At 48.5% G+C, this 15,918-nt stretch overlaps 2 protein-coding genes across 14 annotated transcripts in view; one reads left to right on the top strand and one right to left on the bottom strand.

Moving 5' to 3' along the window:
- Window positions 1–3,740, bottom strand: part of UBR5 (ubiquitin protein ligase E3 component n-recognin 5) — a 1,080,924-nt gene extending 1,077,184 nt beyond the window's left edge. For all 8 annotated transcript variants that reach the window (XM_033933084.1, XM_033933089.1, XM_033933086.1 and 5 more), the window contains exon 1: window positions 3,417–3,740. In XM_033933084.1, the coding sequence (XP_033788975.1) occupies window positions 3,417–3,478 (62 nt within the window). In that variant the 5' untranslated portion in view covers window positions 3,479–3,740. The remainder of the gene's footprint in view (window positions 1–3,416) is intronic.
- LOC117355087 overlaps window positions 2,678–15,918 on the top strand; it is a 118,187-nt gene continuing 104,946 nt past the window's right edge. Inside the window, exon 1 of one of the 6 annotated variants that reach the window (XM_033933099.1) lies at window positions 2,678–2,864. The gene's annotated coding sequence lies outside the window, so the exon portion shown is untranslated. Of the gene's footprint in view, window positions 2,865–3,868; window positions 4,043–4,383; window positions 4,510–15,918 lie in introns of those variants that run through there. The other 5 variants (XM_033933096.1, XM_033933093.1, XM_033933095.1 and 2 more) reach the window with 5 other exon arrangements.

Raw genomic sequence — 15,918 nt, 5'->3', positions numbered from 1 at the left:
GGCAGGGATCTCAAAGTCCCTCCTTGAGGGCCGCAATCCAGTCGGGTTTTCAGGATTTCCCCAATGAATATGCATTGAACGTAGTGGAGGTCGTTTTAACTAGGGCTTATTTTTGCGATAGGGCTTATATTAGGACCTACCCCGAAAATCATGCTAGGGCTTATTTTCAAGGTAGGTCTTATTTTTGGGGAAACACGGTATATTAAGATGGCCCTGGCATTGTGAGGGAGTATTCAGTAGGGGGAGCAGTAGTGTCTTATAGACTCCCTCACAGTGCACTAAATACTGTGCATCTTATTTTATTCCTATAAGCTATGTGGCAGTTAGCATATGCAAAGGTTCAATGGCACTTGCTAATTAATCTTTAGTAAAAGGGTCCCTAAGTTCATACCTGACACAACAGAGGACAAAGTGACTTGATCAAAGCCACGTGCATCAATGGGATTTAAACCCTGGTTTTCCTGGGTCTCAACCCATAGTTCTAATCACTAGGCTAAACTATCTTCTAATGCAGCATAAAATTTCAGATCCAACAGCAAAAGCCAACTTTAAAGGTTTCTCTCTCCAAACCAGCTCAACCCTAATTCAGCTATCATCAAAGGGGAAAAGATGATGGGATGGGATTTTCTGCTACATATGAAAGTGGCAAAAATAACAGTGGAGTAACTGCCCAGTGCAAAGCTCAACAAATCCTGAGGCACCAGGTTGCCACTAGAAATTTTCCAATAGAAATGGCATCAGGGACTTCCATATACAAATGTAAATCAAAAAGTAAAGGCAAAATACACTTAACAGTTTTAATAGAAGTAATTGTGAGCAACTGAACATATCACTTTTCCACAGTCCCCATGCAAGACGACGCACTTGTATCATTCAACTAGCTTCCACATTCCTACAGAGAAGAAGTTTTGTGGCTGCTCCCAAAGCCAGGTGAGAGCACCGCTTCCTTTGAGTTGCAGTGATGCACCCCCATGTCTCAATGATGGTGACAATTCTCTCCGTTATCCATCAGTTTTCTCTAATCAAGGCATCTACCCCGTCAATGTGCTCTTGTGTACGCAATGTTGATGGGTGGCCAGAACGACCTTCATCAATTACACCTGTTCTTCCCGCTTTAAACATTTTTACCCACTCATAAACCTTTTTTTGATTCCTGGTGCTATATCCATACTGAATCAATATATGAAAGTGAATTTCCACAGGGTTCATTCCCTCTGCCCAATGTGCACTACTGCATGTTGTTCTTTGATGGTGCAATCTTGCAATGGAGCATCTATGTTTCTGACTTCATGGCTGCCACATGACTAAAGACAGAATGGGCAGAATGGAAGAACTATCCAACAGACAATGTATGAGTACATATGTTGCATTTTGTTAGCTCTTTCCAGTTATCATGTAATTTAACAATTGCTTTTAATTTTTGATTCGCCCTTATAGCTACCATAATAGGAACTGTCTTCTCACTGACACCATAAGGCTTTCAGAAAATCTGAAATTCATGGTACCGACATTATACCTTAAAACCAAGACAGGGGTTCCAACATCATGCAGCTCAAACCACTTTAAGGTGCCAACAAGAAAACAGCTCCTGAATAAGCAAGGTGAGGGGTTTTAAGAGAAGTGGCTGGCTAGGTCGGACAGGAACTGCACAGTGGCATAAAAGTCTGGACAGCAGCTAATGGCTGAAATGCACTTGACCAGATGAAAAGAGAGTGACCAGGGGAAAAGGGAGTGTGACAGGGTTTGATATGATTAGGGATGAAAAGAAGCACTTCATTGCTTCAGATACAAACCTATTTACTAACTTGCATTAACATTCATTAATTTGAATTAAGCATATGGTTATTAAGTAAGCCCCATACGGAATGGAGCTTGCATCATAACTTGTGATAATGTGTATTATATATAAAGTATAAATGGGGCAAGAAAAAGTAATTTAATGACTTGCCATCATACAAGAAGTAACCAGAACTACTTGACATGTCTTTCTGGTATAAATTCTATCTGCATAAGAGCATGCTTAAACCAAAAATCCTTCCCTTATGCAAGTAGTTCTGGCTACTTCTTGTATGAGGGCAGGTCTTTAGGGGTTGTTGTTTTTTTATGGGGGGGTTTGCCCATTTCTCTAGTCTGAGTTTTAAGGTCTTTGTAGCAGGTGTAGTAACTAGTTCAAAGTCAAGCTGTTCCCTTTTCCAGATAGCTTTTTATGGAAAGCTGTTTAGATATTTCTCAGATAATATACAGTACGTCATATTGTAACGCCCTTCTGCTCCTGGAAACTTGGTGTGGAATTGGAGGTGGAGTCACCTACTTACAGATATTATGCGTAATCTGCCGTGGGGGGGGGGGCTATGGGAAATACACGGGAACCTAACAAACTACTCAAGAGAAAGACCTTACCAAAGATGCTGTAACAGTTAAATATGTACCAACTGAGAAACCAGAAACGAACACGAGTTAAGTGCATGACGTTTAATATCTATGAAAACGTTTGCAATCAGAACCACTTAATTTAGTTTTACAAATGTGCAGTTACTTGTACAACTACAGCTGAAGACACTGAATTAAAAGCAGATCCAAGTTGCACTAGGCCAGAAAAGCATCAGGAGGGCCGCCAAGCACTACAGGTTAAGTAAACAAAACGGGAGAATATAGTTCCTCCGCTCTCCGGGAAAAAGATGGCGTCATTTGGCGCTACACTGGCGGCGAGCGACCCTGTGCCATGCGGGCAGGCGAAATGGGGAAACGCAGGCCTGGGAAATGTGTCAGCGGGTCCAATAGCGAGCTTCCGGTCCCAACCCCTCTCCTGAACTATAAAACTCCTGAACGTTTCATGGGAGAATGGGAATAACCGCCACTTTTGGGTTAGTCTGTCCACTGAACTCGCCACCAAACACTTCGGAGAGGTCCCCTGATCACTATTCTTTTTTCTATCCTTAATCATCAGAGTAGGCGTCTCCAAGCTGCAGAAGGCTGACTTGTGATCCTGTTTAAAGCGCTATTAAAGCAAGCAAACAAACAAAAAAAAAAACCACAACACCCACAGGGTACAGGCCACACTCTACCCCGACAACAACACACTTTACAAGAGGTCAGCGATCATCAGCCTGAACCAGCTTTCCCCGCCTATACACGTTAAGTATGAACTTAAAAAAATCTCCAGGCACACATTCAAGCTCATCATTAGCACTTCCTCTCTCAAACACGAAGATGAACACAAGGCCCGGAACCAGACATGAGCCTTAAATAGGAAGAGGACCTTCTTTCCAACCCTCGCCCTACATTCATTCACCTCCGTTCAAATTCAGTTGAACAGAGAGGGAGGCAAGAAAAGGAACAGGTCACAGGGCGGCTCAGGCCCAGTAGTTGTAGGAGTAGAGGAAACGAGCATAGCTAAGCATTCCCACCCTAGTTACCTGTCATTCAGTTGGTCCTCGGTTCCCGGCAGCGGATGTACCACAAAATGAATGGACGTCATGGGGTCTTTTTTTTTCTATTAGTTTTTTAAATCCCGGTGGAAAAATAGCATTAAAACAACAAATAACAAGTGTCCTATATAGACGATCTGGCTCCTGATTTAAATTTCTACTAACTTCTTTTTCCTTGCTAAAGTAAGTTGAATAACAACACAGAAAAAAAAGAGAAAGTATGGGGGGGAAAACCGAATCGCAACACTCTCAGACAGCGGACGCCATTTTACTTTCTGCCAGTTTTTTTTTTTTCCGCTCCGTCTCGTCCTCCGCCTCTCCGTATAGAGAGATGTAAAGTTAACACTGATTGGACAACCGAGAGAAGAGAAAGCCGCAAGGCGACCTGGGTTTGGCCTCAGGCTTACACTGGGCGGGGATTCGTCAGGGGGCGGGAAGACGTGCCAACGCAAGAAGCCGGCTGGAGGTCGGGAAGGCAATGCGCATTCGCCGGGAAGCGGGAAATGCTGACATGCGTGGAGCATTGCGCGGTGGCGTTCAACTAGTTGGCCGCCGGTGTTGTCTGGGGTATACATAAAGAGTGAGGAAGCTGCCTGCTGTAGAGGAGAGGATCGGTGGTGTTTCCTGCTTGTTTTGATTAAGGAGTTGTTGTTGTTCGGTCCTCTTGTAACCAGAAGGGCATAGATTGATAAAATGGGCTTGGATTTTTTTTTTACATACTCGCAGTCTTATCCGGTTAAGAGTTGTTAAAAGATGTCTGATGCAATACACGCAGTGATTCCCAACCCTGTCCTGGAGGAACACCAGGCCAATCGGGTTTTCAGGCTAGCCCTAATGAATATGCATGAGAGAGATTTGCATATGATGGAAGTGATAGGCATGCAAATTTGCTTCATGCATATTCATTAGGGCTAGCCTGAAAACCCAATTGGCCTGGTGTTCCTCCAGGACAGGGTTGGGAACCACTGCAATACAGTACTTAAGTTGTTATAGGGAAGAGCTAGAAACGGTCATTCACTTCGTAGCTGTCTATGAAGTTCTGATGGCAGAAAATTTTTATATAAGAAGACACACTAAGGTGGTAGGTCTCATTGGAAACTTGTACTAAAAATGTACTGGGATATGATCCTAGGTCGGGAGAATGGTGGGAAATGATGAGGTAATGATCATCTGGCCCATCTCCTTTCCTGACCAAATAAAACGTTGAGTCCCAGGAAATCAGACATATTGATGGCCGTTTTTAGGCTTTGCATTGGCCTGTTCTTTTGGCCTATTGCTTGTTATGAATGTATTTTGTTCACAGCTTGGACTAAGATACAACAATACAGTGTTCTCCCCAGCAATTTTTTCCAGCTGAGTGGCATGAAAAAGTAGTCGGGTGGGGCGGGATGGGGAAATTTGGTGGTGGGAAAAATTAATCCCCTCTTTTACTAAGGTGCGCTAACATTTTTAGCGTGCGCAAACCCCCCGCATTACGCAGGAAAACTAACGCCAGCTTAATGCTGGCATTAGCATTTAGCGTGCACGGCAACTCTGCACGCGCTAAGCGCATGCTAAAACCGCTATCACAGCTTAGTAAAAAGAGCCCTAAATATGTACTATTTTTATTAGTTAATTAATATTTTCCAATGCTCAATATGACTTCCTTTTTTAAGGTTTGACACTTGTGCCAGAATATTGTTACTAAATTTAAGAAGTATCAAATTCTAGAAGGGAATAATTATATATTTGCCCTCTTTCAAATGGTATGGAGGTTTAAAAAAGGGAAATGTGTTAATGAAGTCATTAGGTTCAATCTAGCCATTTATTTCTGCATGAATTTAAACAACTAAAAAAAAGATAAATATAGCTCATCCAGTCATACAAGAAATGGCTCTACAGCACCTCTAATAATGTTTTGATCACTAGGTTCCTTCCTGAGGTCTCACTGAGGATATGAAATAGATGCGATCCCCACTTCCAGACCTCTTCCACATAATTTATGGAGAGGTGTTACAGAGCCTTGAAAGAGACCTGTGTGATTGATCTTTATCTGCTACTTTTTTTGCTATATACTTCCCCCTCCGTATTCACAGGGGTTAGGGGCAGAGCCAGACTGCGAATATTAAAAACCCGTGAATAATATTCGGACCGGTTCTGCCTCTAAGCCACGCTTCCACCAGCTATTTTAATAATAACTTTATTTTTGTATAGTCCCGTAGTCTCTCAAGCCATTTCCTGTGAGCAATCTGCACAGAGCAGGAGCGTGGGAAGGTTGTTCCTGCCCCGAAAATCCGCTAGACCACCAGGCAAGGCTTAAGGGGGGCTTACAGGGCTTAAAATAGCCTGAAAATGAAAATGCATTTTTTGGTTTAAAACCGCGAATCCGTAGATACGGAATTTGCGAATACGGAGGGGGAAGTGTACTGCAAAGTGAAAGCTAGGACAAAACAGTTTAGGTAAAGAAGCAGGTAATAATTAGCAATGTATTAAAAATATTTTATTTTTATTTGCTTATTATGTCATTTGAAAGCTGCTTGATGTTAATACAACTTTAATTTAATTCTTTATAGTGTGGGTGGGGGGTGGGACAACACCTACATCAACAGTAAAATTAGAATAGGGTCATTAAATCCAGTGGCATACCTAGTATATATGACAGCCAGTGCTGATCATTTTTAACAGCCCCCTCTTCTATATAAAAAAGATATTTTTAGTAATAATCCATGAGTCACACAACAAGGGTGCACCTAGGAAAAGGCAGCATTTTAAACACTGCTGAGAGCACTAGAACACCAGCACACGCAATGTAAAACTAAACAAGCCAGATCTTGCACAGTCAATTGATCCTGTACAGTCATTGCTAACAGAAAGCCATGTCCTTTTCATACACACAGACAGATACACCCTCGCCCAATATGGAATAATCACAAACTAAAAATAGAACTATGTAGACAAAAGTTAAACTGAACCAAGAAATCAGACTCTGCATACAATGCAACACCACAGAAACAGTGACACGTCCTCTAATACTGTGCAAAATGTAAAGACAGTAGATGTAAATTTGAAAAAAACTGCTACATAACAATTATCACTTTACAAATTAACAAACAGAAATAAAACAAATAATGAGAAATAAGAAAATACCATTTTTTGGACTAATTTTTCAATTAGCTTTCAGAGGCCAAATCTTTCTTCAATACAGTACAGCAGGGGTGCCCACACTTTTTTAGCTTGCGAGCTACTTTTTAAAATGACCAAGTCAAAATGATCTACCAACAATAACATTTTTTATTTTTTTTTTTTAAAGCACACTGTACGCAGAGAAAATGTTAATTATCATTTGTATTCGGGGTTTTTTTTCAGAGGTCAAGGCAGATGACTTTAAAATATGCAATGTCACCTCAGTAACAACTATACAAAAATAGACAAATATACCCCTCTCCCCTTTTACTAAATCGCGAAAGCGGTTTTTAGCGCATGGAGCTGCGCTGAATGCCCCCGCACTGCTCTCGACACTCATAGGCTCTCTGCCCTAAAAACCACTATCGCGGTTTAGTAAAAGTGGGCCATAGTGCAAAATATAGACGGCAGATATAAATTCTCAAAACGGACACATTTTGATAACTAAATTGAAAATAAAATCATTTATCCCAGGACAAGCAGGCATGATATTCTCACATGTGGGTGACGTCATCTACGGAGCCCCAGCGCGGACAGCTTTTCAAGCAAACTTGATTGAAGTTTCAAGTCTGCTACACTGCACCACGCATGTGCATGCCTTCTTGCCCACTAGAGGGCGCATCCCCACCTCGTGGTCCTCAGTTCAGTTTTTTCCGCGGAGCCAGAAGCCCTGTGGAAATTGAGCTCCTGTTTTTCTGCCTTCTGACACCGTGTCTGGGTTGTTTTGCTCGGTCGCTGTGCTTTATTTGTTGTTTTCCTTCTTAGTCACGTCGTTTATCGTCGAAAAAAAAAAAAAGTTTTATTTCTTCCGTTCGGCTCCGGGGGCTCCCGGGAGCCGCGGCCGCGGGTCGTCGTTCGTTCCCGGCCCCTTTTCTTTTTCATGTCCCGTCCCTTGACGGGCTTTAAGAAATGCACCCGGTGTGATCGGTTGCTGTCAATTACCGATCCGCACCGGTGGTGCTTGATTTGCTTGGGTCCGGAGCACCCTACTGACTCCTGTGAGAGTTGCTCCACTTTTCAGTCCAGAGCGCTCCGCCGACGCCGTGCCCGGATGGCGGAGCTCTTCTCTGCAGACCCCGCGGCGGGGAAGGCCTCGACGTCAGCCTCGGCTTTGGCCCCGGCCTCGACCTCGGCCTCGGGATCCTCGCCGCGTCCCTCGACTTCATCGAAGCCTGCTGCTCCGACAGCCTTCCTCGGGTAAGTCCCCGCTTCCCTCCTCAGCTCCGGGTTCGGCGAAGAAGTCATCCTCGGGCTCTTCGACAGCGGGTGGGTCGGCCTCGGCTCAGCCCAAGGTTGGCAAATCTAGTGCCCCGAGGGAATACTCGAGACCTAGGTCGCCCTCTAGGGAGCATCCCCTGGCCTCGGACCTACCGGCCATGATGGGGATCTCGGCCTTTCAAGACTTGCTCCGAGCGTTGATTACCTCGGAGCTGTCCGGAGCCATCGAGCAGCTGCAGCAGGCTTCGGCCTCGACTGCGCCGGTCTCGACGGCCCGAGCCTGGGCGACCTCGGCCTCGGTGCCCTCGACTTCGGGTGTGGCCCCGACCTTGCCCTCGACTTCGACCTCGGAGGCCCAGCCTGAGAGACCGTTAGGCCTAGGGACAAGGTGCATCGGGTCAGGAGGATATCCTTGTCCTCTTCTTCGAGGTCTTCCAGGGGCTCCTCGCCCTCGGTCGAGGCGTCGTCCAAGGAAACCCAAACGTTTTCGGGGTTCTCCTCGGAGGCGTGGCCGCTCTTCGCCACTCGAGGGCGAGACCTTGCGTGTCTCGGAGCTCCGCCTTGACAACCCAAGCCTGATTCGTTCCCCCGCGAGAGGGGGTTCGAGAGACTCTTCCCCGAGACGGAGGGGGCGCGCCTCGGTACCTCGGACCCCCGGGGTTTCTCCCAAGGGCTCTTCGGGGCACAGGCGTTCCCCGACCCCTTCGAGGTCGCTTGATGTGGCCTCCTGGAGATCGGGGTCTGGCAGGGAACCGCGGTATTCCCGCGAGGCTTCCCCCTTCTGTTCGGCGGGGAGATCTCGGACCCCCTCACCGGCCGCCAGAACATCCTTCTCCAGGTTCGTGCAGGATATGGCACAAGCCTTGGGGCTTGACTTAATGGCGGGTTCTCAATATACTAAAGAGTTCCTAGAGGAGCAGGATCTTCCTACTCCCCCGAGGGAAACTCCTCGCCTTCCCATGAATAAGGTTCTACATCAAACCTTCCTTAAGAACTTGGACTCCCCTCTTACAATCACTGCGGTGCCGTCGAAGATGGAGTCCAAATACCGGACCATTCCATCTAAAGGGTTCGATAAGCCTCAACTCTCCCACCAGTCGTTGATTGTGGAGTCGGCGCTTAAAAAGACTCAACCCTCCAGAGTCTCGGCGGCAGTCCCGCCCGGAAGGGAGGGGAGGACCCTGGACAAGTTTGGTCGTCGCCTCTATTCTAATTCCCTCATGGCCATCAGGGTCCTCAACTACGCATTTACGTTTTCATCCTATTTGCGTAGCATGGTGAAGGACCTACCTCAGTATCGGGAGGTTATGCCTCCTTCCCATCGAGAGGGGTTTGCCACATTCATGTCCAATTTGTCTCAATTGCGGCTGTACCTGTTCCACGCTGTGTACGACGCGTTCGAGCTTGCTTCGAGGGTCTCGGCCTTTGCGGTGGCTATGCGCCGGCTGGCCTGGCTCCGTACCCTCGATATGGATCCTAACCTACAAGAACGCCTGGCCAATTTACCATGCATGGGTTCTGAATTGTTTGATGAATCATTGGAGGCGGCGACCAAACGTTTGTCGGAACAGGAGCGCTCCTTAGCCTCCTTGGTCCATGCTAAACCTCGTGCCCCGCCGCAAAAATCTTTCCGGCCGCCCCCGAGGAGATACCCGCAGAAGTCTACCCCTGCATTTTCTAGACCTCCGGCATGGCGCCCTCCCCAGCAGGGTAGAGGGGGACAGCCGAAACCTCCGGCGCAGGGAGCGTCCAAGCTGGCCCCGTCCTTTTGACGGGCTGTGCGGATGGGGGCAGGCCCCCTCCGCAATATCACCGGACCCCCTCCCAATCGGGGGCCGTCTCAGGTCTTTTTCTGTGGCTTGGACCGAGATTACATCCGACGCATGGGTGCTCCGGATCATCTCCGAGGGCTACTCGCTGAATTTCTCAGCCACGCCGCCGGACCATCCACCCGGAACGTGTCCGTCCAACCGCAGCCAACTTCCCCTTCTCCTTCTAGAGGCCAGGGCCTTGTTGAGCCTACGGGCGGTGGAACCAGTGCCCCCAGAACAACGGGGAACGGGGTTTTACTCCCGTTACTTTTTGGTCCCAAAGAAGACAGGGGACTTACGCCCCATTTTGGACCTCCGAAAGCTCAACAAATTCCTGGTCCGGGAGAAGTTCCGGATGTTGTCACTTCCGGTTTTATACCCTCTGTTGGAGGAGGGGGACTGGATGTGCTCCCTAGACTTGAAGGAAGCTTACACTCATGTTCCGGTGCATCCCGCTTTCCGCAAGTATTTACGGTTCAGGGTGGGAGATTGGCACCTTCAATATCGGTTCCTCCCATTTGGTCTGGCTTCGTCCCCTCGATTCTTCACGAAGTGTATGGTGGTGGTTGCGGCAGCTCTGAGATCCCAGGGGCTTCAGGTCTTTCCCTACCTGGACGATTGGCTCATCAAGGCCTCCACCAGAGAGGGGGTTATCTCAGCGACCCGACAGACTATCATCTTCCTTCAACGTCTGGGGTTCGAGGTGAACTTCCCCAAGTCTCAGTTGAACCCGACTCAATCCATTCAGTTCATCGGAGCCGTGCTGGACACGGTTCGCCTCCGTTCCTTCCTTCCTCCTCCTCGGTTGCAGGCACTGCTTCGATTGAGTCGCCAGGTTTCGCTGATGCCCGCAGTTTCGGCTCATCGCATGTTGGTGCTCCTGGGCCACATGGCGTCGACGGTCCATGTCACTCCGTTCGCCCGATTGCACATGAGGCTTCCTCAGTGGACCTTGGCCTCCCAATGGCATCAGGAGTGCGATCCACTCTCTTGCCAGATAAGGGTAACTCCCTCTTTGAGACGCTCGCTCCGTTGGTGGACAAACTCTTCCAATCTTTCAGGGGGTTTGCTCTTTCTCGTTCCGCCACATCGCAAGGTCCTGACCACGGACTCCTCGGAGTACGCGTGGGGGGCTCATCTCGACGGTCTGCGGACCCAGGGTCTATGGTCGGAGGAGGACCGTCTTTGTCACATCAATGTGTTGGAGCTTCGTGCCATTTTTCTGGCAGCTCGAGCGTTCGGCCACCTGCTCCACGACCAGGTAGTCCTCGTACGCACGGACAACCAGGTGGCGATGTATTATGTAAACAAACAAGGGGGTACGGGTTCTTGGGCCCTGTGCCAGGAAGCCCTGCGCCTTTGGGAATGGGCGGTCTCCCAGAACATCTTCCTACGTGCGGTTTACATCCAAGGAGAAAAGAATTGTCTCGCAGACAAACTCAGTCGTCTTCTCCAGCCGCACGAGTGGTCGCTAAACTCCCGAGTCCTACGCGAGGTCTTCGACCGCTGGGAGACCCCTCAGGTGGATCTCTTTGCTTCCCCGGAGACTCGCAAACTGCCCCTCTATTGTTCCCGGATGTACGCCCAGAACCGTCTCGAGGCAGATGCCTTCCTTCTCGACTGGGAAGAGAGATTCCCTTATGCGTTTCCTCCTTTTCCTCTGATAATGAGGACGTTGGTTCATCTCAAGTCCTCCAGAGCCACTATGATTCTCATAGCGCCACGTTGGCCTCGTCAGCACTGGCTTTCCCTGCTCCTTCAACTCAGTGCCAGGCAGCCTCTACTTCTGCCAGTTTTTCCCTCTCTGCTGTCTCAGAGTCAGGGTTCGCTGTTACATCCCAATCTTCAGTCATTACATCTGACGACTTGGTTCCTTTCCCCCTGACTTCGGCGGTCAGGGAGGTGTTGGAAGCCTCGCGCAAGGCCTCGACTCGGCTTTGTTATTCCCAGAAGTGGACCAGATTTTCATCCTGGTGTGCCTCGCACCATCTGGACCCGAGTTTGGTTCCGGTGTCCTCGGTTCTGGAATATTTGCTGCATTTGTCCAAGTCTGGGCTGAAGACAACTTCCATCCGGGTGCATCTTGCTGCTATTGCTGCTTTCCATTGGCATTTAGAGGGTCGTTCTCTCTCTCTTCATCCTCTGGTGGTTCGTTTCATGAAGGGTTTAGTTAATGTTAATCCTCCTCTGAAACCTCCTCCTGTGGTTGGGGTCTGAATGTGGTCTTGGCTCAGTTGATGAAACCTCCCTTTGAGCCAATGGACAAGTCTCTTCCTAAGTTTCTCACTTGGAAAGTGATCTTTTTACTTGCGCTCACGTCTGCTCGTCGAATTAGTGAGCTTCAGGCTTTGGTTGCGGACCCGCCCTTTACTGTGTTCCATCATGACAAGGTGGTTCTTCGCACCCATCCCAAATTTCTACCTAAGGTTGTGTCTGATTTCCACCTCAATCAGTCTATTGTCCTTCCGGTGTTCTTCCCGAAGCCCCACTCCCATCCTGGTGAGGCGGCACTTCACACGCTGGACTGTAAGAGGGCGTTGGCTTTTTATCTCCAACGTACCAAGTCTTATCGGAAGGTTCCTCAATTATTTTTGTCCTTTGATCCTAATAGGCTGGGACATCCTATTTCCAAGCGCACCTTGTCCAATTGGCTAGCTGCTTGTATTTCTTTTTGCTACGCTCAGGCTGGTCTCACGCTCCATGGTCGAGTCACGGGGCATAAGGTCAGGGCTATGGCAGCTTCTGTTGCTTTCCTCCGGTCTACTCCTGTGGAGGACATATGTAACGCTGCCACTTGGTCTTCGGTTCATACGTTCACCTCCCACTACTGTCTGGACACTTTGTCCAGAAGCGACGGCCGGTTTGGCCAGTCGGTGTTACGTAACCTATTTTCCTAAATTGCCATCCTCCCACCTGCCCTTTTTTGGTTGGCTTGGAGGTCACCCACATGTGAGAATATCATGCCTGCTTGTCCTGGGATAAAGCACAGTTACTTACCGTAACAGGTGTTATCCAGGGACAGCAGGCATATATTCTCACAACCTGCCCTCCTCCCCGGGGATGGCTTCTTTGCTGGTTATGGAACTGAGGACCACGAGGTGGGGATGTGCCCTCTAGTGGGCAAGAAGGCATGCACATGCGTGGTGCAGTGTAGCAGACTTGAAATTTCAATCAAGTTTGCTTGAAAAGCTGTCCGCGCTGGGGCTCCGTAGATGACGTCACCCACATGTGAGAATATATGCCTGCTGTCCCTGGATAACACCTGTTACGGTAAGTAACTGTGCTTTTTCCTACCTTTTTGTCTGGTGATTTCATGAATCTCTGTTTGCACTTCCTTCTTCTGACTGTAAATCCAATATTTCTTTCTTTCTGCCCCTCCCCTTTTCTTTCTGTCTCTCTTTCTTTCTCTCTACCCCCTGCCTGTCTTTCTTTCTGCCTTTCTTTCTCTCTCTCCCCCTGCCCCCCCAAGCCATCGTGCCGATTTCTCCACTTCCCCGATTCTTTCCCTACCCCCCAAGCCACCACAATGATTTTTCTCTGCTGCTTTCCCGAGCCAGGCCAGGCACGTACAAGCGCCGGACTCACAAGACTTCACCTCCGACGTCAATTCTGACATCGGAGAGGAAGTTCCAGGCCAGCCAGGCAGCGATTGGCTGGCCCAGAACTTCCTCTCTGACATCAGAATTGATGTTGGAGATGAAGTCTTGTGAGTACGGCGCTTGTACGTGCCTGGCTGGCTTGGGGAGGCAGGAAGAAAAAGATCGCAAAGGCAACACAATCGACTCACATTGCCTTTGCAATCTACTGGTCGATCGCGATCGACCATTTGGGCACCCCTGCAGTACAGTATACTGCTGTTATGGTATCTTGTCCTGACCTGAGGAAAGGGTTTTAGTTCCTAAAAAATTGCCTTATTTCCATTTCCTATTTATAAACTTTAATCAATACAGTTACAATACTACCTTTTGTCGTTTCTGCTTTAATCATCTTCTCTTCGCTCTCTTTCTATTCAGCGTTTGTCCTCGCTCCCTTCCATGCAACATCTGTCCTTTCTCTTTTCCCCTTCCACCCAGCTTCTGCCCTCTCTCTCTCTCTCTACCCCTTCCATCTAATGTCCACCCTCTCTCTGCCCCTTGCATCCACTATCCACCCTCTCTCTGCCCTTTCCATCCATTGTCCCCCTCTCTCTGTTCCATATGGCATTTTTCCTCTTTCTATGTCCCTTCAATAAACTGTATATCCTGTGCCCTTTCTCTCCTTTGTACATGATTCATTTCAGCTTCACCCCCTCCCCTATGCTCTGGCATTTCTCTCTTCTCCTTTCCTTCCTTCCTTCCTTACCACTCCACCCCATGGTCTGGCATCTCTATCTCCTTCCCTTCTCTCCCCCAAGCCCTGGCATCTCCCTCCTCTCTCTCCTTCCTTCTCTGGCACCTCCTCTCCTTACTTTCCCTCTGGTCTGGCATTTTGTCTCCTTTAGTTTCCCTTCCTTCCCCCAATGCCCTGGCATCTCTCTCCTCTCCTCTCATCTCCCACTCCATTATCTGGCATTTCTTCTCCTTCCTTTCTCTCCTTCCTTCCACCTGGTCTGGCATCTGCCTCCTTTCCCCCTCCCCCCATATGCCCCGGCATCTCTTCCCCCCCCCTCCATGGTCTGGTAGCTCCTTTCCTTTCCCTTCCATGGTCTTGGCATCTCTTTCCTCTCTCTTCCCTGATCTTCCTTCTCCCCTCTCTCTCCCCAATTAGGTGCTGCTGCAGCAGCACTTCTCTTCCCCTCTCCACTCCCCAATTGGGTGCAGCAGCAGCACTTCTCTTCCCCTTCCCAATTGGGTGCAGCAGCAGCACTTCTCTTCCCCTTCCCCCCAAAAAAATTGGGTGCAGCAGCCAGAACATTTCTCTTCCCTTTCTTCCCCAAAATGGGTGCAGCAGCAGCAACATTTCTCTTCCCCCCTCCCTCCATTTCAAAAATGGGTGCAGCAGCAGAACATTTCTCTTTCCCCCCTCCCCTCCCCCATTCGGTGGTGCAGCAACATTTCTCTTTCTATTCCTCCCAGCTCACACACCTGGCAGAGTCGCTAGGCAAGTTGTAAGCTTCCCTCCATCGCTGACCTATCTTCCATAGGTCAGCGACGGAGGGAAGCTTACAACTTGCTGCTCTTCCTTGCTTTGGGTCTTCCTCGTTGCCGGGTCCTGCCTTCACGGAAACAGAAAGTAGGCAGGACCCGGCAGCCGGCAGCGAGGAAAGCCCGAAGCAAGTTATAAGCTTCCATCCGTCGTTGACTTGTCTCCTGCCTTAGCCCGTAGTGAACTCATGGTTTGGGGCTCTAAGGTGTGCATGCCGGCTTCCCTTCTCTTCTTCCCCCCCCCTCCCCGGGACATAACTTCCGGTTTCGGAGAGAAGAGAAGGGAAGCCAGCAAGCACACCTTAGAACCCCGAACCATGAGTTCGCGTCTCCAAGCCGGTGAGAGGTGTTTTGTTTGTTTGTTTGTTTTTTTATGTTGAGTGGCGGCAACGGTCGGGCGGTCATCTAAATTAGCCGGGCGCAGCGCCCGGCTAAAAGGCACTGGGGAGAACACTGCAATATATAGATGTTGTAAATAAAAGAAAGTACTGTACTACAATAACATTGATAATATTGTAGAACAGTGCATCACAAACTGTGTGTCACGGCACACTAGTATGCTGAAGCAGATTTTAGGTGTGCCCTGATGAAACACCGGTAAAGATGAGAGGTGCCAGTGTGAGCTGACTACTTATATAGGATGTGCCTCTCGCAGTGAGAGGCACATCCTGTAGTCCAGTGTCTCAAACTTTCTCGAGCCGGGGCACACTAAAGATAGTAGCCACTGCTCAAGGCACCCAGAAGTGCGCAGATGTCGCCACGCTAACATCCACGCATGCACAGAGGCTCTCCAGACAGGCCCTCAAATGCCAGTACAGCGTGCCAGCAGAGAAGTCTAACAGATATCAACTGAGTACCCTCAACCACAGACCTCTCGAATTCCACCCTAGACCCCATCCAAGCTCTTCCCCAGATCCCACCCCCTTTACTAATTGTAATGCAATTTTTTTTCCATTCATTTTTCATATACACACAATATACACAGCAGATATAAATTCTCAAAACTGACACATTTCAGTCACTATATTGAAAATCAAATCATTTTCCCTACCTTTGTTATCTGGTGACTTTATTTTTCTGTGGTTTTAACTATGTTTCCAGGGCCTTCTTATCCATTGACTGTTTTTCTCTCCATCTTCACTTTCTGCCTTGCATCCATTTTTATAAGCAAATAGA

The sequence above is a fragment of the Geotrypetes seraphini genome, chromosome 2, assembly GCF_902459505.1.
Source record: "Geotrypetes seraphini chromosome 2, aGeoSer1.1, whole genome shotgun sequence".
Lineage (NCBI taxonomy): Eukaryota > Metazoa > Chordata > Amphibia > Gymnophiona > Dermophiidae > Geotrypetes > Geotrypetes seraphini.
This window is presented reverse-complemented; position numbering and strand designations above follow the sequence as displayed.